The 26934-nt window shown below is 40.3% G+C and overlaps 1 protein-coding gene across 1 annotated transcript in view; it reads right to left on the bottom strand.

The window, feature by feature from the left end:
• SPEF2 (sperm flagellar 2) overlaps positions 1-26934 on the bottom strand; it is a 439169-nt gene that overhangs the window by 243005 nt on the left and 169230 nt on the right. Inside the window, exons 12-13 of the mRNA XM_053699669.1 lie at positions 25730-25854; positions 18353-18422 (exon numbers count right to left, since the gene is read on the bottom strand). Of these exons, the coding sequence (XP_053555644.1) occupies positions 18353-18422; positions 25730-25854 (195 nt within the window). The remainder of the gene's footprint in view (positions 1-18352; positions 18423-25729; positions 25855-26934) is intronic.

Below are 26934 nucleotides of genomic sequence, written 5' to 3'. Positions count from 1 at the left end.
TCTAACGCTCACTTTACAGCCGCAACTTTTCCATACCGCAGATCCCCCTACGCCATTTGCGTAGCCTATCTTTCCAATGGGATCTTTCTAACGCCGGTATTTAGAGTCGTTTCTGAAGTGAGCGTTAGAGCTCTAACGACAAAATTCCAGCCGCCTGAAAATAGCAGGAGTTAAGAGCTTTCTGGCTAACGCCGGTTTATAAAGCTCTTAACTACTGTACCCTAAAGTACACTAACACCCATAAACTACCTATGTACCTCTAAACCGAGCTCCCCCCACATCGCCGCCACTCGATTAAAATTTTTAACCCCTAATCTGCCGACCGCCACCTACGTTATACTTATGTACCCCTAATCTGCTGCCCCTAACCCCGCCGACCCCTATATTATATTTATTAACCCCTAATCTGCCCCCCACAACATCGCCGCCAGCTACTTAAAATAATTAACCCCTAATCTTCCGACCGCAAAGCGCCGCCACCTACGTTATCCCTATGTACCCCTAATCTGCTACCCCTAACACCGCCGACCCCTATATTATATTTATTAACCCCTAATCTGCCCCCCTCAACGTCGCCGACACCTGCCTACACTTATTAACCCCTAATCTGCCGAGCGGACCTGAGCGCTACTATAATAAAGTTATTAACCCCTAATCCGCCTCACTAACCCTATCATAAATAGTATTAACCCCTAATCTGCCCTCCCTAACATCGCCGACACCTACCTTCAATTATTAACCCCTAAACTTCCGATCGGAGCTCACCGCTATTCTAATAAATGTATTAACCCCTAAAGCTAAGTCTAACCCTAACACTAACACCCCCCTAACTTAAATATAATTTACATCTAACGAAATAAATTAACTCTTATTAAATAAATTAATCCTATTTAAAGCTAAATACTTACCTGTAAAATAAATCCTAATATAGCTACAATATAAATTATAATTATATTATAGCTATTTAAGGATTAATATTTATTTTACAGGCAACTTTGTATTTATTTTAACCAGGTACAATAGCTATTAAATAGTTAAGAACTATTTAATAGCTACCTAGTTAAAATAATAACAAATTTACCTGTAAAATAAATCCTAACCTAAGTTACAAATAAACCTAACACTATACTATCATTAAATTAATTAAATAAAATACCTACAATTACCTACAATTAACCTAACACTACACTATCAATAAATTAATTAAACACAATTGCTACAAATAAATACAATTAAATAAACTAGCTAAAGTACAAAAAATAAAAAAGAACTAAGTTACAGAAAATAAAAAAATATTTACAAACATAAGAAAAATATTACAACAATTTTAAACTAATTACACCTACTCTAAGCCCCCTAATAAAATAACAAAGCCCCCCAAAATAAAAAATTCCCTACCCTATTCTAAATTAAAAAAGTCACAAGCTCTTTTACCTTACCAGCCCTGAACAGGGCCCTTTGCGGGGCATGCCCCAAGAAGATCAGCTCTTTTGCCTGTAAAAAAAAACATACAATACCCCCCCCCAACATTACAACCCACCACCCACATACCCCTAATCTAACCCAAACTCCCCTTAAATAAACCTAACACTAATCCCCTGAAGATCTTCCTACCTTGTCTTCACCATCCAGGTATCACCGATCCGTCCTGGCTCCAAGATCTTCATCCAACTCAAGCGGGGGTTGGCGATCCATAATCCGGTGCTGAAGAGGTCCAGAAGAGGCTCCAAAGTCTTCCTCCTATCCGGCAAGAAGAGGACATCCGGACCGGCAAACATCTTCTCCAAGCGGCATCTTCGATCTTCTTCCATCCGGAGCGAAGCGGCTGATCTTGAAGACCTCCGGCGCGGATCCATCCTCTTCTTTCGACGTCCAACTGAAGAATGAAGGTTCCTTTAAGGGACGTCATCCAAGATGGCGTCCCTCGAATTCCGATTGGCTGATAGGATTCTATTAGCCAATCGGAATTAAGGTAGGAATTTTCTGATTGGCTGATGGAATCAGCCAATCAGAATCTAGTTCAATCCGATTGGCCGATCCAATCAGCCAATCAGATTGAGCTCGCATTCTATTGGCTGATCGGAACAGCCAATAGAATGCGAGCTCAATCTGATTGGCTAATTGGATCAGCCAATCGGATTGAACTTGATTCTGATTGGCTGATTCCATCAGCCAATCAGAAAATTCCTACCTTAATTCCGATTGGCTAATAGAATCCTATCAGCCAATCGGAATTCGAGGGACGCCATCTTGGATGACGTCCCTTAAAGGAACCTTCATTCTTCAGTTGGACGTCGAAAGAAGAGGATGGATCCGCGCCGGAGGTCTTCAAGATCAGCCGCTTCGCTCCGGATGGAAGAAGATCGAAGATGTCGCTTGGAGAAGATGTTTGCCGGTCCGGATGTCCTCTTCTTGCCGGATAGGAGGAAGACTTTGGAGCCTCTTCTGGACCTCTTCAGCACCGGATTATGGATCGCCAACCCCCGCTTGAGTTGGATGAAGATCTTGGAGCCAGGACGGATCGGTGATACCTGGATGGTGAAGACAAGGTAGGAAGATCTTCAGGGGATTAGTGTTAGGTTTATTTAAGGGGGGTTTGGGTTAGATTAGGGGTATGTGGGTGGTGGGTTGTAATGTTGGGGGGGGGGGGTATTGTATGTTTTTTTTTACAGGCAAAAGAGCTGAACTTCTTGGGGCATGCCCCGCAAAGGGCCCTGTTCAGGGCTGGTAAGGTAAAAGAGCTTGTAACTTTTTTAATTTAGAATAGGGTAGGGAATTTTTTATTTTGGGGGGCTTTGTTATTTTATTAGGGGGCTTAGAGTAGGTGTAATTAGTTTAAAATTGTTGTAATATTTTTCTTATGTTTGTAAATATTTTTTTATTTTCTGTAACTTAGTTCTTTTTTATTTTTTGTACTTTAGCTAGTTTATTTAATTGTATTTATTTGTAGCAATTGTGTTTAATTAATTTATTGATAGTGTAGTGTTAGGTTAATTGTAGGTAATTGTAGGTAGTTTATTTAATTATTTTATTGATAGGGTAGTGTTAGGTTTATTTGTAACTTAGGTTAGGATTTATTTTACAGGTAAATTTGTTATTATTTTAACTAGGTAGCTATTAAATAGTTCTTAACTATTTAATAGCTATTGTACCTGGTTAAAATAAATACAAAGTTGCCTGTAAAATAAATATTAATCCTAAAATAGCTATAATATAATTATAATTTATATTGTAGCTATATTAGGATTTATTTTACAGGTAAGTATTTAGCTTTAAATAGGAATAATTTATTTAATAAGAGTTAATTTATTTCGTTAGATGTAAATTATATTTAACTTAGGGGGGTGTTAGTGTTAGGGTTAGACTTAGCTTTAGGGGTTAATACATTTATTAGAATAGCGGTGAGCTCCGATCGGAAGATTAGGGGTTAATAATTGAAGGTAGGTGTCGGCGATGTTAGGGAGGGCAGATTAGGGGTTAATACTATTTATGATAGGGTTAGTGAGGCGGATTAGGGGTTAATAACTTTATTATAGTAGCGCTCAGGTCCGCTCGGCAGATTAGGGGTTAATTATTGTAAGTAGCTGGCGGCGACGTTGTGGGGGGCAGGTTAGGGGTTAATAAATATAATATAGGGGTCGGCGGTGTTAGGGGCAGCAGATTAGGGGTACATAGGGATAACGTAGGTTGCGGCGGTTTACGGAGCGGCAGATTAGGGGTTAAAAGTGTAATGCAGGGGTCAGCGATAGCGGGGGCGGCAGATTAGGGGTTAATAAGTGTAAGGTTAGGGGTGTTTAGACTCGGGGTACATGTTAGAGTGTTAGGTGCAGACGTAGGAAGTGTTTCCCCATAGGAAACAATGGGGCTGCGTTAGGAGCTGAACGCTGCTTTTTTGCAGGTGTTAGGTTTTTTTTCAGCTCAAACAGCCCCATTGTTTCCTATGGGAGAATCGTGCACAAGCACGTTTTTGAGGCCGGCCGCGTCCGTAAGCAACTCTGGTATCGAGAGTTGCATTTGCGGTAAAAATGCTCTACGCTCCTTTTTTGGAGCCTAACGCAGCATTTGTTTTAACTCTCGATACCAGAGTTAAATTTATGGTGCGGCCAGAAAAAAGCCCGCAGAGCGTTAACAGCCCTTTTACCGCCAAACTCCAAATCTAGGCCTTGGAAAACACTTTAAAGCAAGTTAACAAGCAATATAAAAAACGTTACTGTGCCTTTAAGAGAAACTAATTTTGACAAAATTTGAAATAACAGTGAAAAAAGGCAGTTACACTAACAAAATTTTTACAGTGTATGTAACAAGTCAGCAGAGCATTGCACCCACTTGCAAATGGATGATTAACCCCTTAATACCAAAAATGGAATAATAAATGACAAAAACGTTTTTTAAACACAGTCACAACAACTGCCACAGTCTACTGTGGTTGTTACCCTCCTCAAACACGACTTTTGAAGCCTTTTGAGCTCTTCAGACATGTCCTGTATCATGCAGAAGGAAGCTGAGTGTCTCAGTCTGTAATTCTAGCTGCGCAGAAAAGCGCTAAAATAGGCCCCTCCCACTCATATTACAACAGTGGAAAGCCTCAGGAAACTGTTTCTAGGCAAAAATCAAGCCAGCCATGTGGAAAAAAACTAGGCCCCAATAAGTTTTGTCACCAAATATATATAAAAACGATTAACATGCCAGCAAACGTTTTATATTACACTTTTATAAGAGTATGTATCTCTGTTAATAAGCCTGATACCAGTCGCTATCACTGCATTTAAGGCTTAACTTACATTAATCCGGTATCAGCAGCATTTATCTAGCAAATTCCATCCCTAGAAATATGTTAACTGCACATACCTTATTGCAGGAAAACCTGCACGTCATTCCCCCTCTGAAGTTACCTCACTCCTCAGAATATGTGAGAACGGCAGTGGATCTTAGTTACTTCTGCTAAGATCATAGAAATCACAGGCAGATTCTTCTTCTAATGCTGCCTGAGATGAAACAGTACACTCCGGTACCATTTAAAAATAACAAACTTTTGATTGAAGTTAAAAAACTAACTATAATACAACACTCTCCTCTTACTACGTCCATCTTTGTTGAGAGTTGCAAGAGAATGACTGGGTATGGCAGTGAGGGGAGGAGCTATATAGCAGCTCTGCTGTGGGTGATCCTCTTGCAACTTCCTGTTGGGAAGGAGAATATCCCACAAGTAATGGATGATCCGTGGACTGGATACACTTAACAAGAGAAATATAATTTAACAGCAATAAAACTGGTTTAGAGATAAGGAGCAGTGAAACCGTATACAGCTTGTATTGCTAACAAGCCGTATTCAGTGAGAACAGGACAACCTATGTAATCGATTTTCTTGTTCAAAGCGCTTGCGTTATTCCCATACCATTGTATGGGTAAATGTGGAGTCATTGGGCGGATAGAAATGCGCATGCGCATTGTGACGAAATCGCAAGTTAATGAGATGCACAAATTCTAAATATAATTGGAAAGTTAGTTGGATCGTGCACGGCCCATATTTGAGGGTTGGCTGATATGACATCTTGGCAGAAAATAAAAATTTGTTTTTATAATGTTCAGAAACTTCGTTGGACAGTAAAAATAGGTATGTGAAGATATATAAATGTGTAGGATATGATATTGATAGTCATCTGATGCAAAAAAAAAGAAAGTTTTGGAATCCTTTAACCCCTTAACGACCAGTGCTGTACAATGTACGATGCTGGTAGTTATGCCCTTAAAGACCAGGGACCTACCCTGTACGTCGCTGCAGTCCTGGGCTTCTCTCTGCCGCAATCTCGCTCACAATTGCGTGATTGCGCTATTTCAGCATGCCCCACAAGTGGGGCACTGCAGAGATAGGTTTGCAGAGTTACCGATGCAGAGAGGGCCACTGGGAGGGGGAGGGTGCCATATCCGCTGCCATAAAGGGATCTGGGAGGGGGAGGGTGGTAAGGTATTGAGGGGGGCAGCTACACTACAAAAAAAATGGGGATTTTAAATTAATAAAAAAAAGCCTAATTTGCAGCAAACTGGGTACTGGCAGACAGCTGCCATTACCAAAGATGGTGTCAAATAGACAGAGGGGGGAGGGTTAGAGAGCTGTTGGGGGGGATTAGGGAGGTTGAAAGATAAGGGGGAATACTACCCTGCAGAAGATATTTAATTAAAAAAAACTGTCAGTACATAAGATAGGGGTTACCTTTGGGGGGTGGGGGGAGGGAAGCAAGCTAGTTGAGAGAGGTCAGGAAGGGATCAGGGGTGGGATGTGTCAGGTGGGAGGCTGATCTCTACACTAAAATTAACCCTACAAGCTACCTAATTAACCCTTTCACTGCTGGGCATAATACAAGTGTGGTGCGCAGCAGCATTTAGCGGCCTTCTAATTACCAAAAAGCAATGTCAAAGCCATATATGTCTGCTATTTCTGAACAAAGGGGATCCCAGAGAAGTATTTACAACCATTTGTGCCATGATTGCACAAGCTGTTTGTAAATAATTCCAGTGAGAAACCTAAAATTGTGAAAAAAATGATTTTTTTTTTAATTTGAACGCATTTGGCGGTGAAATGGTGGCATGAAATATACCAAAATGGGCATAGATCAATACTTTGGGTTGTTTACTAAAATAAATATATAGTTTTGATAGGTAAATAAGGCTCTATTTCTGTTTAAATGTAGTGATGGCAAAAATACTAAAAATGCTCTGTTCTTTTGGGGAAGTTTGTGTCTAAAATGCCTGATCCTGAAGGGGTTAAAGCTGCTATAACATTCACAACATTGCAAACCTATTTTACACAGTGAGAGCTTAAAGTTCGTATAAATGCTTTACACCAGCCTTTAGATAGCTTAAAACTAAATGCAGACAATCAAAAAAGCATTATGTTAACCCCCCAACTTAATGAACCTAAGTGTAACTTATCTTACCTAAGTGAACCATAACCACGTCCTGGCCATAGCAAATTAACCCTAAATGTGACCTATCCTCTTTGTAATTGCTAATGGTGACCCACTGCAATAATGCTTAATGGCTGATCCAACCCTTAACTAGTATACCTAACAGTTATCCTGCCAATAAAACCTAATGGATAATGCCCCCCATATGCCCTCCTCTAACGAAAACACTCCATTACTTATTGTGCCCACCAACAACATGTCTACACTGTAATAAACCCTCTGTCACCTAAGTAACTCCTGAATCTGTACAGTCACACGACAATAAAAACCTTCTCTCGATCAAACCTCCCCATCCAACTAATGCCCTATTTCCCTACTCCCTCTTGCCTCAAACCTCCTTGAAAAGCTAGTATATGCACGTCTATCCCATTTCCTTACACTAAACTCTCTCCTTGACTCACTGCAATCTGGATTCTGTCCCCACACTCCACAGAGACCGCAACTGGTAAGGTTACCAACAACCTACTTACAGCAAAAAGTAAATTTATGCTTACCTGATAAATTAATTTCTTCTATGATATGACGAGTCCACGGATTTCATCCTTACTTGTGGGATTTATCCTCCTGCTAACAGGAAGTGGCAAAGAGCACCACAGCAGAGCTGTATATATAACTCCTCCCTTCCCTCCACCTCCAGTCATTCGACCGAAGTTAGGAAGAGAAAGGAAAAGCCAAGGTGCAGAGGTGACTGAAGTTGATAAAAAAAAATATAATCTAAATCTGTCTTAAAAATGACAGGGTGGGCCGAGGACTCGTCATATCGTAGAAGAAATTAATTTATCAGGTAAGCATAAATTTACTTTTCTTCTACAAGATATGATGAGTTCACGGATTTCATCCTTACTTGTGGGATACAATACCAAAGCTACAGGACACGGATGAAAGGGAGGGACAAGACAGGAACCTAAACGGAAGGCACCACTGCTTGAAGAACCTTTCTCCCAAAACCAGCCTCAGAAGAAGCAAAAGTATCAAATTTGGAAAAAGTGTGAACAGACGACCAAGTCGCAGCCTTGCAAATCTGTTCAACAGAAGCATCGTTTTTAAAAGCCCATGAGGAAGCCACAGCCCTAGTAGAATGAGCCGTAATTCTTTCAGGAGGCTGCTGTCCAGCAGTCTCATATGCCAGACGGATGATACTCTTCAGCCAAAAAGAAAGGGGGGTAGCCGTAGCTTTCTGACCCTTACGCTTTCCAGAAAAAACAATGAATAATGAAGATGATTGACGGAAACCCTTAGTCGCCTGCAAGTAAAACTTCAGGGCACGGAACACGTCCAGGTTATGCAACATACGCTGCTTCTTAGAAGAAGGGTTAGGACATAATTAAGGAACAACAATTTCCTGATTAATATCCTTATTAAAAACAACCTTAGGAAGGAACCCAGGTTTGGTACGTAAAACCACCTTATCAGAATGGAAGATAAGATAAGGCGAGTCACATTGTAATGCTGAAAGCTCAGAAACTCTATGAGCAGAATAAATAGCAACCAAAAACAAAACTTTCCAAGATAACAACTTAATATCTATGAAATGCATGGGTTCAAACGGAACCCCTTGAAGAACATTAAAAACTAAATTCAAACTCTAGGGTGGAGCATTTGGTCTAAACACAAGCTTAATCCTGGTTAGAGCCTGATAAAAAGACTGAACGTCTGGAACATCTGCCAAACGTTTGTGTAGCAAAATTGACAAAGCAGAAATTTGTCCCTTTAAGGAACTCGCTGATAATCCTTTCTCCAATCCTTCTTGGAGAAAGGACAGAATCCTGGGAATCCTAACTTAACTCCATGAGTAGCTCTTGGATTCACACCAAAAAAGATATTCACGCCATATCTTATGATAGATCTTTCTGGTGACAGGCTTACGTGCCTGAATCAAAGTATCAAAGACCGAATCAGAGAAACCCTGTTAGATAAAATCAAGCGTTCAATCTCCAAGCAGTCAGCTGCAGAGAAATTAGATTTGGATGTTGGAAAGGACCTTGAAGGAGAAGGTCCTGTCTCACTGGAAGTTTCCACGGAGGCAGAGAGGACATGTCCACTAGATCTTCATACCAAATCTTGCGTGGCCACGCAGGCGCGATTAGAATTACTGAAGCTCTCTTCTGTTTGATCCGAGCAATCACCCGGGGAAGGAGAGGAAACGGTGGAAACACATAAGCTAGGTTGAACGACCAAGGCACTGCCAAGGCATCTATCAGTTCGGCCTGAGTATCCCTCGACCTGGATCCGTATCTCGGGAGCTTGGCATTCTGTCGAGACGCCATCAGATCCAATTCCGGTCTGCCCCATCGGAGAATCAGTGAGGCAAATACCTCCGGATTGAGTTCCCACTCCCCCGGATGAAAAGCCTGTCGGCTTAAAAAGTCCGCTTCCCAGTTGTCCACTCCTGGGATGTAGATTGCTGACCATCGAATTATCTTGGATACTTCTGTCATCGCTAAGGAACTGCTCGTTCCTCCCTGATGATTGATGTAAGCCACAATCGTGATGTTGTCCGACTGGAATCTGATAAATTTGGCTGAAGCCAACTGAGGCCATGCCTGAAGCGCATTGAATATTGCTCTCAATTCCAGAATATTGATTGGAAGTAGAGACTCCACCTGAGTCCATACACCCTGAGCCTTCAGTCAATTCCAGACTGCACCCCAGCCCAGTAGACTGGTGTCCGTTGTCACTATCACCCACGAGGGTCTGCAGAAACACGTCCCTTGGGACAGATGATCAGGCAACAACCACCAAAGAAGAGAGTTTCTGGTTTCTTGATCCAGATTTATCGGAGGAGATAAATTTGCATAGTCCCCATTCCACTGTCCGAGCATGCACAGTTGCAGTGGTCTGAGATGAAACCGAGCAAACGGAATGATGTCCATTGCCGCCACCATCAATCCAATGACCTCCATACACTGAGCCACTGATGGCCGAGGATTGGACTGAAGGACTCGGCATGTATTTAGAATTTTTTACTTTCTGACCTCCGTCAGAAAAATCTTCATGGCTATAGAATCTATCAGAGTTCCCAAGAAGGGAACCTTTGTCTGTGGAATTAGTGAACTCTTTTCTAGATTCACCTACCATCTGTGAGTTCGCAGAAAGGACAACACTGTGTCTGTATGAGACTTTGTTAGATGATAAGTCGACGCCTGAATCAAAATATTGTCCAGATAAGGCGCCACTGCTATGCCCCGCGGCCTGAGAACCGCCAGAAGGGACCCTAGAACCTTCGTGAAGATCCTGGGTGCTGTGGCCAACCCGAAGGGAAGAGCCACAAACTGAAAATGTTTGTCCAGGAAGGCAAACCTTAGGTACTGATGATGATCCCTGTGAATAGGAATATGAAGGTATGCATCCTTCAAGTCAACGGTAGTCATATATTGACCCTCCTGGATCATTGGTAAAATTGTTCGGATAGTCTCCATCTTGAAAGATGGGATTCTGAGAAACTTGTTTAGACTCTTGAGATCTACAATAGGTCTGAACATTCCCTATTTTTTGGGAACCACAAAAAGATTTGAGTAAAACCCCTGTCCTAGTCTTGGAACGGGACAAATCACTCCCATAGTAGAGAGGTCTTTTACACAACGTAAGAACGCCTCTCTTTTTATCTGGACAATCGTGAAAAGAAGAAATCTCCCTCTTGGGAGAAAACTTTTGAATTCTAGTTGATACCCGTGGGTCACGATTTCCAGTGTCAAGCCTGGGCAAAGAAAAAAAGTCTGCCCCCTACTAGATCCGGTCCCGGATCGGGGGCCACCCCTTCATGCTGTCATTGTAGTAGCAGTGGGCTTCTTGGGTTGTTTACCCTTGTTCCAAGCCTCCATGGGTCTCCAGACGGACTTGGCCTGAGCAAAATTCCCTTCCTGCTTTGTGGAGGAAGAGGAAGAAGAAGAAGAGGGTACTCCTGTAAAGTTCCGAAAGGAACGAAAATTATTTTGTTTACCCCCCATCTTAACAGACTCATCCTGAGGTAGAGCGTGACCTTTACCTCCAGTAATGTCATAAATGATTTCCTTCAACTCAGGCCCGAATAGGGTCTTACCCTTGAAAGGAATAGCCAAGAGCTTTGACTTAGATGACACATCAGCAGACCACGTTTTTAGCCATAACGCTCTACGCGCTAAAATGGCAAATCATGCATTTTTAGCCGCCAACTTAGCAATTTGAAAGGCGGCATCTGTGATAAAAGAATTAGCTAGCTTGAGAGCCTTAATTATATCTAAAATATCCTCTAAAAGGGTCTCAATTTTGAGAAACTCTTCTTTTTTTTTTTTTTTTTTTAAATATTTTTATTGAGGTTCATGGCAAGGCATACATGAAACATAAAACCAAGCATATAATAACATATGAACTTCATATGGTACAAATCCAGAGATACAATACATATTGCAAAAGGACACTCTAGTAGTATAGTATATAAATAAAATGCCTAATAATCTGAAGCGCCTCCCAGATGGTATTAGAGGCCGCTCTTGGACCTCAGACATGTGTATATAAAAATGTATGGAAGACAATTGTTGACAATGGAAACCACTTTTGGATCCCCAGACAAGAACCTCATTTTTCAATTTTATGGGTCTCAAATAACAATGTAGAATGATAACTAATAGAAAGGTGAGGATGGATTACACAACAATAGAATACAATAGAATGGACACCCTCATGTACAAAAATCTAAACTGCAGATGAATATACTATTAGAGGCTCATATGTTTTTTGCTCTATACTACTAGGAGAAAGCAAGTATAGAAGTTTATGGGACATGGGGGAATACACTAGAATGTTCTTGAAATATCCCAGGCCAAAGTAAAATTAAGTTTTAGCCTCTTAGATAGGAGTGGAGGTGTGGATGTGATAGGGGTCTAGGTATTTTGCAGGGTAGATAAGTATGACTCTGATTATTTAGCACAGAAACATAGCGCCATACAAATAGGTGTACTCACAACATGAGAAGTCAGCAATAAGTATTCAACATGAGCAACATGTGTATATTTTATTACTGGTAATAGAATGCACAAACTAAGCTTGAACAGGTTTGAACTCCCTAATTTTATACTTAAAATCTTATAAACCTAGAATCTGATGAGGGACTGACGTAATGTGGGAACCTGAAAACATAGGGCTGGTTATTAGATTGTTAACCATGGCTTCCGCCTCGGCCACTGGCAGGAGCATAGCAACAATTTTCACTAGCACAACATCAGCTCTATAAGGGAGGCATATGATTGACTAACATTAAATGAGCTTAGCAATCATAACCCCTAAAGGCAATCTATCATCTGGTGTTATGCATACTTCTAGCTATGTTAACTAAATAATAAAGACAGCTAAAAAAGCTTAACCCAGGCTATAAGAATATATTAATAATGTTAAACACACGTTCCAAGGTAACTCCCCTAAGCAATGCATTAAACACATCCAACTATTATAACCTGGTTATGTGGATAAGATATATTAACTAACTCCTGGTGATATTTGCTGATATCCCCATGCCCACAGCACCAGAGCAAACTGGGAATGCGATATCAGTCCAGGGATGGGGCAATGTTTACCCAATTCCAGATTTCTCTGAGAGATATGTGGCATGACAAGAGCGCAGCAGGTAAGGGCTTCATGTGATGGACTAATTAACTGCCCCTTCTGTGTCCCTTCAGTCATTTGTATCGGCACTAGGGATGGAGCTATTACCAAGAGACATTTAGGCTGTGGAGGGACAAGTCCTGATGACATTAGCGGTGGTGCCGTTTTGTCTCTAATATTTTCCAGAGAGACTCTGGCAATGGTGTTTGTATAGGTAGGCAGCGTGGCACCGTTTGACAGCATGGATGGGGAGCGGCCCGCATATGCAAAGTTGCTTGCGCTTGCTACCGGCTCACAATGTCCCATATCAGTGTTCACATCCTCGGGCGCCGCCCCGCCCCGCCATACCATGCCTCCGGTTCCTCCAGACCAGCACCAGGAGCCGTCAAGGGTTCAATGCGGGTGGGTGGTGGGTACTCGGGCCCTAAAGCGCCCCCACTCCTCCCACAAAGAATAGTTAGCTCCGTTGCGGTAGACTGTTTCGTATCACGGTCACCGTCGCCATTTACCTCTCCATGCAGAGTCGCATCAAAAGCAACTAGGTACGTTGCTAACAGGCTGCACAGATCTTCAAGGATGACTTTAGCGATCTCCATAGTGAGCTTTGAGGGTGGTGTAAGACAGGTAGAGTTGTGCAATCCTAATTATTGGAAGATGTTGCGGTGCATCAAACTGTAGTTGTATTCAGCTGCTTTAAGTTTAGCATTACATGCTAACGACAAGGCCTGTGCGCACCTCGCCGGGGGGTAAGTGAAAGGCCTCAGCCTGAAAATGTGCTCCGGGTGCTCCAGGTCTCAGTCCTTTGAGAGATAGTGGGCTCATCTAATGCAGGATCTTTAGTTGTGCAGAGAGCAAGCTGTGTAACAGATAGATGAGCCGTCTAAGATGTTATATTAAAAGAAAATACTACAAGGGCTGGAGCAGAGTGGTGATGTGCGACCTATCATGGCCGCCTCCCGGAAGTTCCCCTTGAGAGACTCTTCTAAGGCATCAAACCAGAAAGTCGCTACAGTAGTAACTGGAACAATGCAGGCTGTCGGTTGTAAAAGGAAACCCTGATGAATAAACTTCTTTAGGAGACCCTCTAATTTCTTATCCATAGGGTCTTTGAAAGCACAGCTGTCCTCAATAGGAATAGTTGTACGTTTAGCCAGGGTAGATATAGCTCCCTCCACCTTAGGGACAGTCTGCCAAGAGTCCCGAATGGTGTCTGATATGGGATACATTTTCTTAAAATTAGGAGGAGGAGAGAATGGTATACCCGGTCTGTCCCACTCCTTCTTGATAATCTCCGAGATTCTCTTGGGAACCGGAAAAACATCAGTGTAAGCGGGAACTTCTAGATATTTGTCCATCTTACACAATTTCTCTGGTGGTAACATAATAGGGTCACAGTCATCCAGAGTCGCTAAGACCTCCCTAAGTAACAGGCGGAGGTGTTCCAGCTTAAATTTAAAGGACATGACGTCCGAATCTGTCTGAGGTAACACACTTCCTTGACCCCCAAATCAGATCCCTGTGAGGGTACATCGGAAATAGCCAACAAAGCATCAGAGGACTCAGTATTGACAAAATAAGAGAATAGAAATAATAAAATTTAACCTTAATTTACAGCATAGTTAAAAATGGAAAACACGCGTTAAAAACATTCTTAGGAGCCTATATATAGATATAAACCCCTCACAAATAGGTATGATATATAATTCTGGCACTCCAAATAGGAGCTACCTGATAATGTTACCCGATATAGTGAGTTAGTATCCTGTTAACGTAGAGGGACTATTGCAACTTGTGCACCTTATAGGTGATAGTAGATATATGTCAGATAATAAACAGACAGTGAGTCTGTGTTGTACTTCAGTTATGTGTATACTGGGATAAACACTTTGCCAGAAGTAAACGTATTTTCTAATAAGTTGTAAAAGCCGTAGGCATATGGCCCTGCCCACTGGTGAGATTATATGAAGTGGTGACACATGTCACTGTATTGACCTTGAGTAACAGTACGCTTGGATACTTTATTTAACTTGCTTTATTATGGCACAAAGTGTGTAAAATATACCACAGGTACGGATTAAATCACCACGGAGGATTATTTATTATCAGTGTTTTATTATTACTCAACCATAGATTCTAATGTGTCGTGATAATTGCTTTCCATATTTATTTCAACAAGCAGTATATGTATACTGCTGTAAATATCTCTATATTGACCCACAATTATCACTTTATTGACGTAGCACAATAGTTGGTATTTAATCTCTCCGTTACTCCAACTTGAAGATTGGACTGTAGTACTGAAATTAAACCTAGGGTTTGTGTTCACACTTGTGCCTAAATAAGCTCACAATGTGAATAATGATTAAAGCTTAGGTAGCTGAACTATTCAGTTAATAGATGGCGGTTACCAAATTACCATATATTTCATTGTTCGTAAGTACACGTATAGTAATTGCCAGCATATTATCTATTCAATCCTTTCTGTGTATAATAGGTAAAGCTGACAGGTATATTACTGAGTTCACAATAAATGGTTTTGAGTTGTGCGTTTAAATTAACGTTACATTGTATAAGCAACTAGCAATGCTCAGCACTCTGTGTTAAACAGAACATAAGAACCAATCACAGTGTTTATTATATAAATGTTATTATGTTGTACATGTATCCTTAGCCGCTTTAGTTTAATATTGAGTGATACACAGTCTGCAGCCACTGGGACTGGCCCAGTGAGTTTACCGCCCTGCTTAAGAACCAAACACAATGTTATGTAAATGTTACTAAGTTGTGTATGTATCTTTAGCCGCTTCGGTTAAGAGTCAAATAATACACAATCAGCAGCCACTGGGGCTGGCCCAACAAGTTTACCGCCCTGCTTATAGCTAAGCGGTGTAAATATATGAGTACATGTAGTTGTTTGCAATGTTAATACCGGCTTATAGTAATTAGTACCATTGACGGTTTGTCAGAATATTGTGCCACCATTTGCATCAGAATTAAAAGAAGGTGAGCAGCTGACCAAAAATTGTAATATTCTTACGGTATAGCCAAATAAATGACCACAATACTAGAAATAGTTAACAAACTGGCAGAGGTTTAGGGTAAAAAGAGGAAGCTGAGCTCTGTAAATTAGCAGTTACAAATAATAGTTAGCCCCTCCAACTCTGTGACAAATCGTCCAACAACCAGCCCTTTGCGTTATCAAAGTATTTAAACTAGGGCTGCCTAAGGCATACTAAAAATACAGGAGCTCCAAGGACTCCTCACCAATTCCCTAGCGACCCTAACATGTTTCGCCTTACGGCTTTGTCAAAGAGTGAGCGCGCCGCTCAAAAGCCGGTTTTTAAAAGCGTGATAATCACGTCTTGTGCTGTGATGTCATCAGTCGACAACCAATCCTGGCATCAGCAATTGTAGTCCAAGGCAGCATGAACGCTGCATACGATGACAAGGCATATATCAAGTGCTGATCTTAAAACATATATGATTGCCTGTATTATGTTGCTAAAAATTAGCTGGTTTGCATTCAATAAATGGAATAACAATACATATTGGATTCAAAGCGGAAGGAATAATCGTAATATGAAAATATAATTTTTACTGATGTTTGTTGCTGACGATCTTCATACAGAAGAGCCCATTGTTGTTACTCTTGTACTGTCAAACTAAATATAGAAAGGGGATTTTTGTGCTCTCATTTCTGCAGTGTAGTGATACATTGTCAAATTGTGTTAATATAACACCATTAGGGTGTAAGTGAAAATTTTATTTGATGTCTTGAAATAAATGTGATTAAAATGTGCATCAATAAATACATGATAGCTATATGGCTATTTATCTAGTGCAATAAAGTGATATGAATATGATACTATCTCCAAATAGATGTTATCTAAGTTTACGTGAATAGTGTATCTATGAGATAATAAAAACAAAGCCTGTGCTTAAGTTCGTGATGAGTTGTTATTCAAAGTAGGAATAACAATGTGACATAAAAATTATTATTAAGTGACTGCTAAAACTTACTACAAAATTACTGATAAGTGGTATCCCACATGTGATCCTGTGGGTATTAGTGTTTAAGTCATGATTATAAAGCACCTTTTCCATATGTAGTGACAGCTCATGATTAGGAGGTTAGTTATTAATCTACTATCCGCATATTGAGTAAACCCCACTTTTGAGTAATTAACTTGTCATTTTATTAATTCTTGGACTACTTTGGATTTTAAAATTCTGCAACTAAATTCATAAAAAAGAAGAGAAATTATTACACTCATTGAGGCCAAATGGATGGACTGTATTGAGAAGAAAAATCCATTTGCTTTCAGCCTTAAGTAAAGGTTGTTCCACATCGCCTCCTCTGATTCCAAATTTCACCTTTTGTATTCCAAAACATTTCAAGTCATTCTGTTTGGAATTATGCTTGTTAAAGAAGTGTCTGGCTACAGAGGTCAATTGTTTCCCTGCTTGTAGGTCTTTCCTTGCATTTTTGATATTTCTTAGATGTTCCTGCAACCTTACTCTTATTTTTCTGGTAGTCATACCAACGTAGAATAGATTACATTTGCATCGTAGTACATAGACTACTCCTTCAGTTTGGCAGTTGATATGTGCATTGATTTTGTGTAGCTTATTGAAGCGATCATGTATTGTATTGATTTTTAGCATGAAATTACATGAAGTACAAGTTCCGCACTTGAAGGACCCATTCGTGAATGCACTTCTGGTTTTCACACCCTCTAGATGACTTGGACGAGGAATATTTATTTAGATTTATTTAAATTATATTTAAGTTAGTGGGTGTTAGGTTTAGGGTTAGACTTAGCTTTAGAGGTTAATAACTTTAATATAGTGGCGGCGACGTTGGGGGCGGCAGATTAGGGGTTAATAAATGTAGGTAGGTGGCGGCGATGTTAGGGCTGGCAGATTAGGGGTTAATAATATTTAACTGTTTGCGAGGCGGGAGTGTGGCGATTTAGGGGTTAATATGTTTATTATAGTGGCGGTGACGTTGGAGGCGGCAGATTAGGGGTTAAAAAGTGTAGGTAGGTTGCGGAGACATTGGGGGCGGCAGATTAGGGGTTAATAAATATAATGTAGGTGGCGGCGGTGATGTCCGGAGCGGCAGATTAGGGGTTAAAAATTGTATTATAGTGTTTGCAATGTGGGAGGGCCTCGGTTTAGGGGTTAATAGGTAGTTTATGGGTGTTAGTGTACTTTTTAGCACTTTAGATATGAGTTTTATCTTACAGCGATGTACCATAAAACTCTTAACTACTGACTTTTAAATGTATTAGGGATCATGACAGGGTAGGGTGTACTGCTCACTTTTTGGCCTCCCAGGACAGACTCGTAATACCGGCGCTTTGGAAGTCCCATAGAAAAAAGACTTTACAAAGTTTACGTAAGTCGTTTTGCGGTAAGGCCAAAGAAGTGTGCGGTGACCCTAAACCTTCAAGACTCGTAATAGCAGCGAGCGTAAAAAAGCAGCGTTAGGACGCTGCTTTTTTACCCTAACGCACAACTCGTAATCTAGCCGCATTTTATTACTAGAAAAAAAAAAATAGATGGATAGGAGGTTTATTATTTTAGTCTTATGTAAACTGACAAATTTCATCTACATTAATTTAGCCATTCAAAAATTATAAGCATTTGAAAAACTACCCTGTAAGCTACTGCTATACAGTTATATTTGTTAATAAAGTTTGAAATATTATAGAAAGATTAATAAATGATTAACTGTATATTGAATACCCGTCATCAGCCTTGTTGCAAAAAAAAAGAAAAAAAAAAGATCTTTAAAATATACTTACTTTTTTTAATTGCACTTTCAACATTTGAGATGTCAAGTTCGGTAGGAAATGATGAAGAACTCTCTATTGGCTATATTGAAATAAAAAAATACTTAATTACTTGTTATGCAAAATAATCTTACCCACAATTGTGCCTTAAATTAGAACTTTTCTGTAAACAAATTTTAAGTGACGTTAGAAATAACAACCAACAGATTAAAATTTGGCTTAAAAGGACAAAGATAAAACAGGCCCTCTTTTCCAGAGCTTAACCCCTTCGCTACTGGAAATTTCACAGAAAGATTTGCCCAAAATACCACAGATTTATTTAGTATTTAAACATATATACAGGGAGTGCAGAATTATTAGGCAAATGAGTATTTTGACCACATCATCCTCTTTATGCATGTTGTCTTACTCCAAGCTGTATAGGCTCGAAAGCCTACTACCAATTAAGCATATTAGGTGATGTGCATCTCTGTAATGAGAAGGGGTGTGGTCTAATGACATCAACACCCTATATCAGGTGTGCATAATTATTAGGCAACTTCCTTTCCTTTGGCAAAATGGGTCAAAAGAAGGACTTGACAGGCTCAGAAAAGTCAAAAATAGTGAGATATCGTGCAGGGATGCAGCACTCTTAAAATTGCAAAGCTTCTGAAGCGTGATCATCGAACAATCAAGCGTTTCATTCAAAATAGTCAACAGGGTCGCAAGAAGCGTGTGGAAAAACCAAGGCGCAAAATAACTGCCCATGAACTGAGAAAAGTCAAACGTGCAGCTGCCAAGATGCCACTTGCCACCAGTTTGGCCATATTTCAGAGCTGCAACATCACTGGAGTGCCCAAAAGCACAAGGTGTGCAATACTCAGAGACATGGCCAAGGTAAGAAAGGCTGAAAGACGACCACCACTAAACAAGACACACAAGCTGAAACGTCAAGACTGGGCCAAGAAATATCTCAAGACTGATTTTTCTAAGGTTTTATGGACTGATGAAATGAGAGTGAGTCTTGATGGGCCAGATGGATGGGCCCGTGGCTGGATTGGTAAAGGGCAGAGAGCTCCAGTCCGACTCAGACGCCAGCAAGGTGGAGGTGGAGTACTGGTTTGGGCTGGTATCATCAAAGATGAGCTTGTGGGGCCTTTTCGGGTTGAGGATGGAGTCAAGCTCAACTCCCAGTCCAACTGCCAGTTTCTGGAAGACACCTTCTTCAAGCAGTGGTACAGGAAGAAGTCTGCATCCTTCAAGAAAAACATGATTTTCATGCAGGTTAATGCTCCATCACACGCGTCCAAGTACTCCACAGCGTGGCTGGCAAGAAAGGGTATAAAAGAAGAAAATCTAATGACATGGCCTCCTTGTTCACCTGATCTGAACCCCATTGAGAACCTGTGGTCCATCATCAAATGTGAGATTTACAAGGAGGGAAAACAGTACACCTCTCTGAACAGTGTCTGGGAGGCTGTGGTTGCTGCTGCACGCAATGTTGATCGTGAACAGATCAAAACACTGACAGAATCCATGGATGGCAGGCTTTTGAGTGTCCTTGCAAAGAAATGTGGCTATATTGGTCACTGATTTGTTTTTGTTTTGTTTTTGAATGTCAGAAATGTATATTTGTGAATGTTGAGATGTTATATTGGTTTCACTGGTAAAAATAAATAATTGAAATGGGTATATATTTGTTTTTTGTTAAGTTGCCTAATAATTATGCACAGTAATAGTCACCTGCACACACAGATATCCCCCTAAAATAGCTATAACTAAAAACAAACTAAAAACTACTTCCAAAACTATTCAGCTTTGATATTAATGAGTTTTTTGGGTTCATTGAGAACATGGTTGTTGTTCAATAATAAAATTAATCCTCAAAAATACAACTTGCCTAATAATTCTGCACTCCCTGTAGAGCCTTGATTTTTTTCATATAACTATTAAAACTATATAAAACATTTTTAGTAGACAACTCAAGGTATTGATCTAGGCCCATTTTGTAATATTTCATGCCACTGTTGTCCCACCGAATGCAATCATATTGAAAACATTTTGTAACTTTTTCACAAACTTTGGTTTTCTTTCTGAAATTATTTACATACCACTTGTGCAGTCATAACACAATGGTTGTAAAAGGTTCTCTAGAATCCCCTTTGTTAAAAAAAAAGCCATGCATGGCTTTTTGACCATTAGAAGGCTACTAATTGCAGCTACGCACCGCTCTTCTAAAATTCCTGGCAGTGAAAAGGTTAATTAGTTAGCAAGCACGGATAATATTATTGTAGTGTAGGTATTAACCTCCCATCTGACACTTCCCACCAAGGAGATCCCATAATGATACCTCTCAAACACCTTTCTTCCCATCTCCCTTTCACTGGTCATCTTTGATACTGGCAAACAGTCTTCAGTATGCAGTTATAGGGCACTTTTTCCCACATTAGGAATCCCTCCTCAACCCTTCCCACCTCCCTGATCCAAAACAGCTCTCTTACTAGTAGCAGCCATATCAGGTACTGGCAGCTGTAGAATTTTTTTTTTTTTTTAAATGTAGCAGCCATATTAGGTACTGTCAGCTGTTGAAAATACAGCAAAAGGATTTGCTGTAGCGTAGGGAACCCTCCCCTCCCCCTCCCATGATGCTCTATCTGAATTAGGAAAACTTAATTTTGAATTCCAAAATGTTTAGGAATGAACACACATGATCTAGGATGTCTTGCATAATTATCTAGGGGACTCTCCCTTCCATATCACCGTTTCTATAGAAACTTGAAAAAGAAGGAGCATTTGAAGAAAAGGTACGAGATAAACTGTATGTTAACCCTACTAAATATTATTGCTTACCCAGGAATCTGAGAATTCTGCAAGCCCTATTGCTTGAAAAAAAAGCCTCAATCTATATGAAAGAACTGCAGAGTAATGAAAGTTAAGAGAGAGGGGTCGATTTATGAAGCAACGGATGCTGCTTTTGACTCACTCCGCTTCAGGTCCGCCTGAAGCGGAAGTTAAGAAGCAGCAGTCTGAAGACGCTGCTCCTTAACTCGTCCGCCACCTCTGAGACGGCAGACAGCAATCAGCATGATCTGATACAATCGGATTGATTGACACACCCTGCTATTGGCCGATTGAACGCAAATGTGCAGGGGGCGGCATTGCACAAGCATTTCACTAGAAACGTAGCAGCCATATTAGGCAACAGCGTATGCTGTCAGCATTTATCGATGTACGGCAGACATGATCCGCTACAGTGGATCATGTCCGCCCACCCGCACATTAGTAAATCGGAATGATAGCTGCGATATCGAGTGGACAGGGGCGGAGATGTCCATCCATGTTTGTTTGGGGGTTAGTAAATATAGTCTATAATGTCCATAAGCATATCACAATGGAAATCCATCAATAATTCTGCTAAATTCAAATTTGCCATGGACTGATTGACAGGTGCAGGCATTATCCAGTCCAGCACTGCCTATGTGAGCAACAATGGCACCAGCATTAGATATACTATAAAAAAAAACAATAAACTGACAGAACAGAGGCATAATTAACAATCTTCAACTACTATTTATAAGGATTGTTCAGATGGCGAATAAAAACCTAAAAACAGGCAAAAATCTAAACCATCCATAGAAAACCAAGTATAAAAGGACTGTAGAAGACAACCTCTTATTTAACAGTTGAATCCTCTAAATTATTGATTAATCTGAAACAATAGACAAGGCTAACTTCACGTTACACATCAGAGTTCGAAGACGTCCTAACTCTTGCAGGTTTACCGAGACATAAAAGTTTCTACAACAAACAAACGCCTAGATTACGAGTTTTGTCGGTAAGGCTGTGCGGTGCTAACGCGCAGCTTTCCCTCATCACTCACCTACAGACAACGCTGGTATTACGGGTTTTTAGAAACCCGGCGTTAGCCGCAAAATAGTGAGCGTAGAGCAAAATTTAGTTCCACATCTCACCTCAATACCAGCGCTGCTTACCTTAGCGGTAAGCAGGTAAAACGTGCTTGCGCACGATTTCCCCATAGGAATCAATGGGGAGAGCCGGATGCAAAAAAGCAGCGTAAAGCTCCTAACACAGCCCCATTGATTCCTATGGGGAAACACATTTTATGTTTACACCTAACACCCTAACATGAACCCCGAGTCTAAACACCCCTAATCTTACACTTATTAACCCCTAACCTGCCGCCCCCAACATCGCCGACACCTGCATAACATTATTAACCCCTAATCTGCCGCTCCGGACACCGCCGCCACCTACATTATAGTTATGAACCCCTAATCTGCTGCCCCCAACATCACCGAACCCTACATTATATTTATTAACCCCTAATCTGCCACCCCCAATGTCGCCGCAACCTACCTACACTTATTAACCCCTAATCTGCCGCCCACAAAGTCGCTGCCACTATATTGCATCAGCCAATAGGATTTTTTTCTACCTTAATTCCGATTGGCTGATAGAATTCTATCAGCCAATCGGAATTGAAAGGACGCCATCTTGGATGACGTCATTTAAAGGAACCTTCATTCAGTCGTCGGCCGTCGTTTGAAGAGGATGCTCCGCGTTGGATGTCTTGAAGATGGACTCGCTCCGCGCCGGATGGATCAAGATAGAAGATGCCGTCTGGATGAAGACTTCTGCCCGTCTGGAGGACCTCTTCTGGCCGGCTTCGATGAAGACTTCTGCCCGTCTGGAGGACCACTTCGCCCAGCTTCGTTGAGGACTTTGGCCCTGCTGGGTGAAGACTTCTCAAGGTAGGGTGATCTTCAAGGGGTTAGTGTTAGGTTTTATTAAGGGGGGATTGGGTGTGTTTTAGAGTAGGGTTGGGTGTGTGGGTGGTGGGTTTTAATGTTGGGGGGGGTATTGTACTTTTTTTTACAGGTAATAGAGCTGATTACTTTGGGGCAATGCCCCGCAAAAGGCCCTTTTAAGGGCTATTTGTAATTTAGTATAGGGTAGGGCTTTTTATTATTTTGGGGGGCTTTTTTATTTTATTAGGGGGATTAGATTAGGTGTAATTAGTTTAAAAAACTTGTAATTAGTTTATTATTTTCTGTAATTTAGTGGGGGTTTTTCCGTACTTTAGATAATTTTTTTTAATTGTATTTAATAGTATTTAGTTTAGGTAATTAATTTAATTATAGTGTAGTGTTAGGTGTAATTGTAACTTAGGTTAGGATTTATTTTACAGGTACATTTGTCTTTATTTTAACTAGGTAGCTATTAAATAGTTAATAACTATTTAATAACTATTCTACCTAGTTAAAATAAATACTAAGTTGCCTGTAAAATAAAAATAAATCCTAAAATAGCTACAATGTAACTATTAGTTATATTGTAGCTATCTTAGGGTTTATTTTATAGGTAAGTATTTAGTTTTAAATAGGAATAATTTAATTAATGTTAGTTATTTTATTTAGATTTAAGTTAGGGTTAGACTTAGGTTTAGGGGTTAATACATTTAATATAGTTGCAGCGACGTTGGGGGTGGCAGATTAGGGGTTAATACATGTAGGTAGGTGTCGGCGATGTTAGGGACGGCAGATTAGGGGTTAATAAAATTTAAGTAGTGTTTGCGATGCGGGAGGGCGGCGGTTTAGCCCATAAAACTCTTAACTACTGACTTTTAAATGCGGTACCAGGCTTGACAGGAGAGGCTGTACCGCTCACTTTTTGGAAGACTCGTAATACCGGCGTTATGCAAGTCCCATTGAAAATATAGGATACGCAATTTACGTAAGTGGATTTGCGGTATTACCGTGTCTGGCCAAAAAAGTGAGCGGTACACCTGTCATTTCAAGACTCGTAATACCAGCGTTATGAAAAAAGCAGCGTTGGGATGTCTCAACGCTGCTTTTTAAGGCTAACGCAAGACTCGTAATCTTGCCAATTGTGATTCAAGCTGTTGATAGCATAAATAGTAAAATGCAAAACTTCCGAAAAAGCCACATTTGTAGTGTTTGAAAATACCAAAGCACCATTGTCTCTTTCCACTGCTCACAAAATGTGTGATTCTGTGAATTATGTCTGTATTGGCCCTAGAACCAACGTTTACATGAACATTCTTTTTGAGGGATGTGGAAAGTACTTTAGGCAGAGAAATCTTCTAAAACACTGTAAAGGTGACTTTTTAACAGGTAACTGTCAATGTAATTTCTTCAAGGTGCCTTATTTGTTTCAGGGACCTTTGTGCCCATTTCATAAACTAACCCTTGCCCACAGGAGAAGCTGAAATCTCAAAACCAGTTATCACTGCCAAGTTAGCCCAATACATATAAATACTGGTCTTTGCAAATGTCAGCTTTCTGAGCTACAGAGAGAAAGAATAAATACCCACAAATAGGAATAAAAATTAAACCATGATGCATGTTAAGTGTTGCAGTTGGAGCAATCTGGACAAATGGTAGATCACTCCTGATATACACTCTTCTCTGCTCCCACTGGGCTGCAGCAAGCTGAGTAGTATCCAGATGAGGGGATCTCCAAACAAGCAAATATTTTCTAAAGGAGACAATCAAGAGGTAATAGCATGCTGCAAACCTAAGCAGGCTGCAGGCATCAACCAATCCTGATCCTAAACCCCTGAGGCAATTAAATTTAACCGTGATCTCTCTCTAACCATCATCCTGACCTGCACATCCCCACAATACCTTACTCCAAACACCTAAGGGACCTTTCCATGTGATCCTCTAACCCAATACAGCTGCTTAAAACAGCAGGGCCCCCCTATTTAATGTCCGCTCTGTGAAAACCTCCATCACTTAAGAACTTTCCATGTGAACCTCTACCCCAATACAGCTGCTTAAAACAGCAGGGCCCCCCTATTTAATGTCTGCTCTGTGAAAACCTCCATCACTTGAGAACTTTCCATGTGATCCTCTACCCCATTACTGCTGCTTAAAACAGCAGGGCCCCCTATTTAATGTCCGCTCTGTGAAAACCTCCATCACTTGAGAACTTTCCATGTGAACCTCTACCCCATTACTGCTGCTTAAAACAGCAGGACCCCCTATTTAATGTCCGCTCTGTGAAAACCTCCATCACTTGAGAACTTTCCATGTGATCCTCTACCCCATTACTGCTGCTTAAAACAGCAGGACCCCCTATTTAATGTCCGCTCTGTGAAAACCTCCATCACTTGAGAACTTTCCATGTGAACCTCTACCCCAATACAGCTGCTAAAAATACAAGGGCCCCCTATTTAATGTCCGCTCTGTGAAAACCTCCATCACTTGAGAACTTTCCATGTGATCCTCTACCCCAATACAGCTGCTAAAAACAGCAGGACCCCCTATTTAATGTCCCCTCTGTGAAAACCCACTTGACCAGACTAACAGACTTAAACTATAACATACAAATGTACTTATTATCGTTCCCTGTGGTACACACTACCTTATTCTCCTTGCCATCCTCGCCTTCTTCATTCGCACACTCATCATTTTTCACTTTGTTTTCACTGTATGCTTGGATGGCCTCCTGCACAAGGCTGTCTGCACATAGTATCTGAACACTGTAAACTGACACACAAAACTAAAATAAATATTTGCTTCCAAAGTTAAACCAAGTGTACAATAAATGTGATTATAATACTTTAGTTTCATGAAAATCATTCAAAAACCAAAATGTTCCAAAAATGTTTCAGATAAAAAATAGGGACTTTTGTAAACCCAGACAGAGGACATCATTTTAGAAAAGTTTCCAATTTACTTCTGTTATCAAATTTGCTTTGTTCCCATGATATTCTTTATTGAAGAGATACCTAGGCCTAGGTCTGGAGCACTACATGACAGGAAATAAAGCCATCTAGTGCTCCTCCAAATGGATAACATTCTTGCAAAACTGCTGCCAAATAGTGCTCCAGAAATGGTCCAGCATCCAAACTTACTTCCCTGCTTTTCAACAAAAGATACAAAGAGAATGAAGAAAAATTGATAATAGGCGTAAATTAGAAAGTTGTTTTAAAATTGCATGCTCTATTTGAATCATGAAATACATTTTATTGGGTTTCATATCCCTTTAATAGGACATAAAACTATAACAAGGTGACTGGTAAGTGCTTAAAGGGACACTGAACACAAATCTTTACTTTTGTGATTCAGAAAGAGCATGCAATTTTAGGCAACTTTCTAATTTACTCCTATTATCATTTTTTCTTTGTTCTCTTGCTATCTTTATTTGAAAAAGAAGGCATCTGAGCTTTTTTTTTTAGTTTAGTACTCTGGACAGCACTTTTTTTTAATGGTGGATGAATTTATCCACCAATCAGCAAGAACAACCCAGGTTGTTTACCAAACATGGGCCGGCATCTAAACTTACATTCTTGCATTTCAAATAAAGATACCAAGAGAATTAATAAAATTGGATAATAGGAGTAAATTAGAAAGTTGCTTAAAATGTCATGCTCTATCTGAATCACAAAAGAAAAAAATGGGTTCAGTGTCCCTTTAATGGTAAATTATACAATAAACATAAACAAGAACATCATGTAAAATACAAAGCTATACATATCTTAAAAATGTTGTTTATACAGATCCATAATTAAAAAAACATATATATTTTTTTGAAATGCCAAAGGTATGCTCTTAGGTACAGAGTAC

Source organism: Bombina bombina, chromosome 2, assembly GCF_027579735.1.
Source record: "Bombina bombina isolate aBomBom1 chromosome 2, aBomBom1.pri, whole genome shotgun sequence".
NCBI lineage: Eukaryota > Metazoa > Chordata > Amphibia > Anura > Bombinatoridae > Bombina > Bombina bombina.
This window is presented reverse-complemented; position numbering and strand designations above follow the sequence as displayed.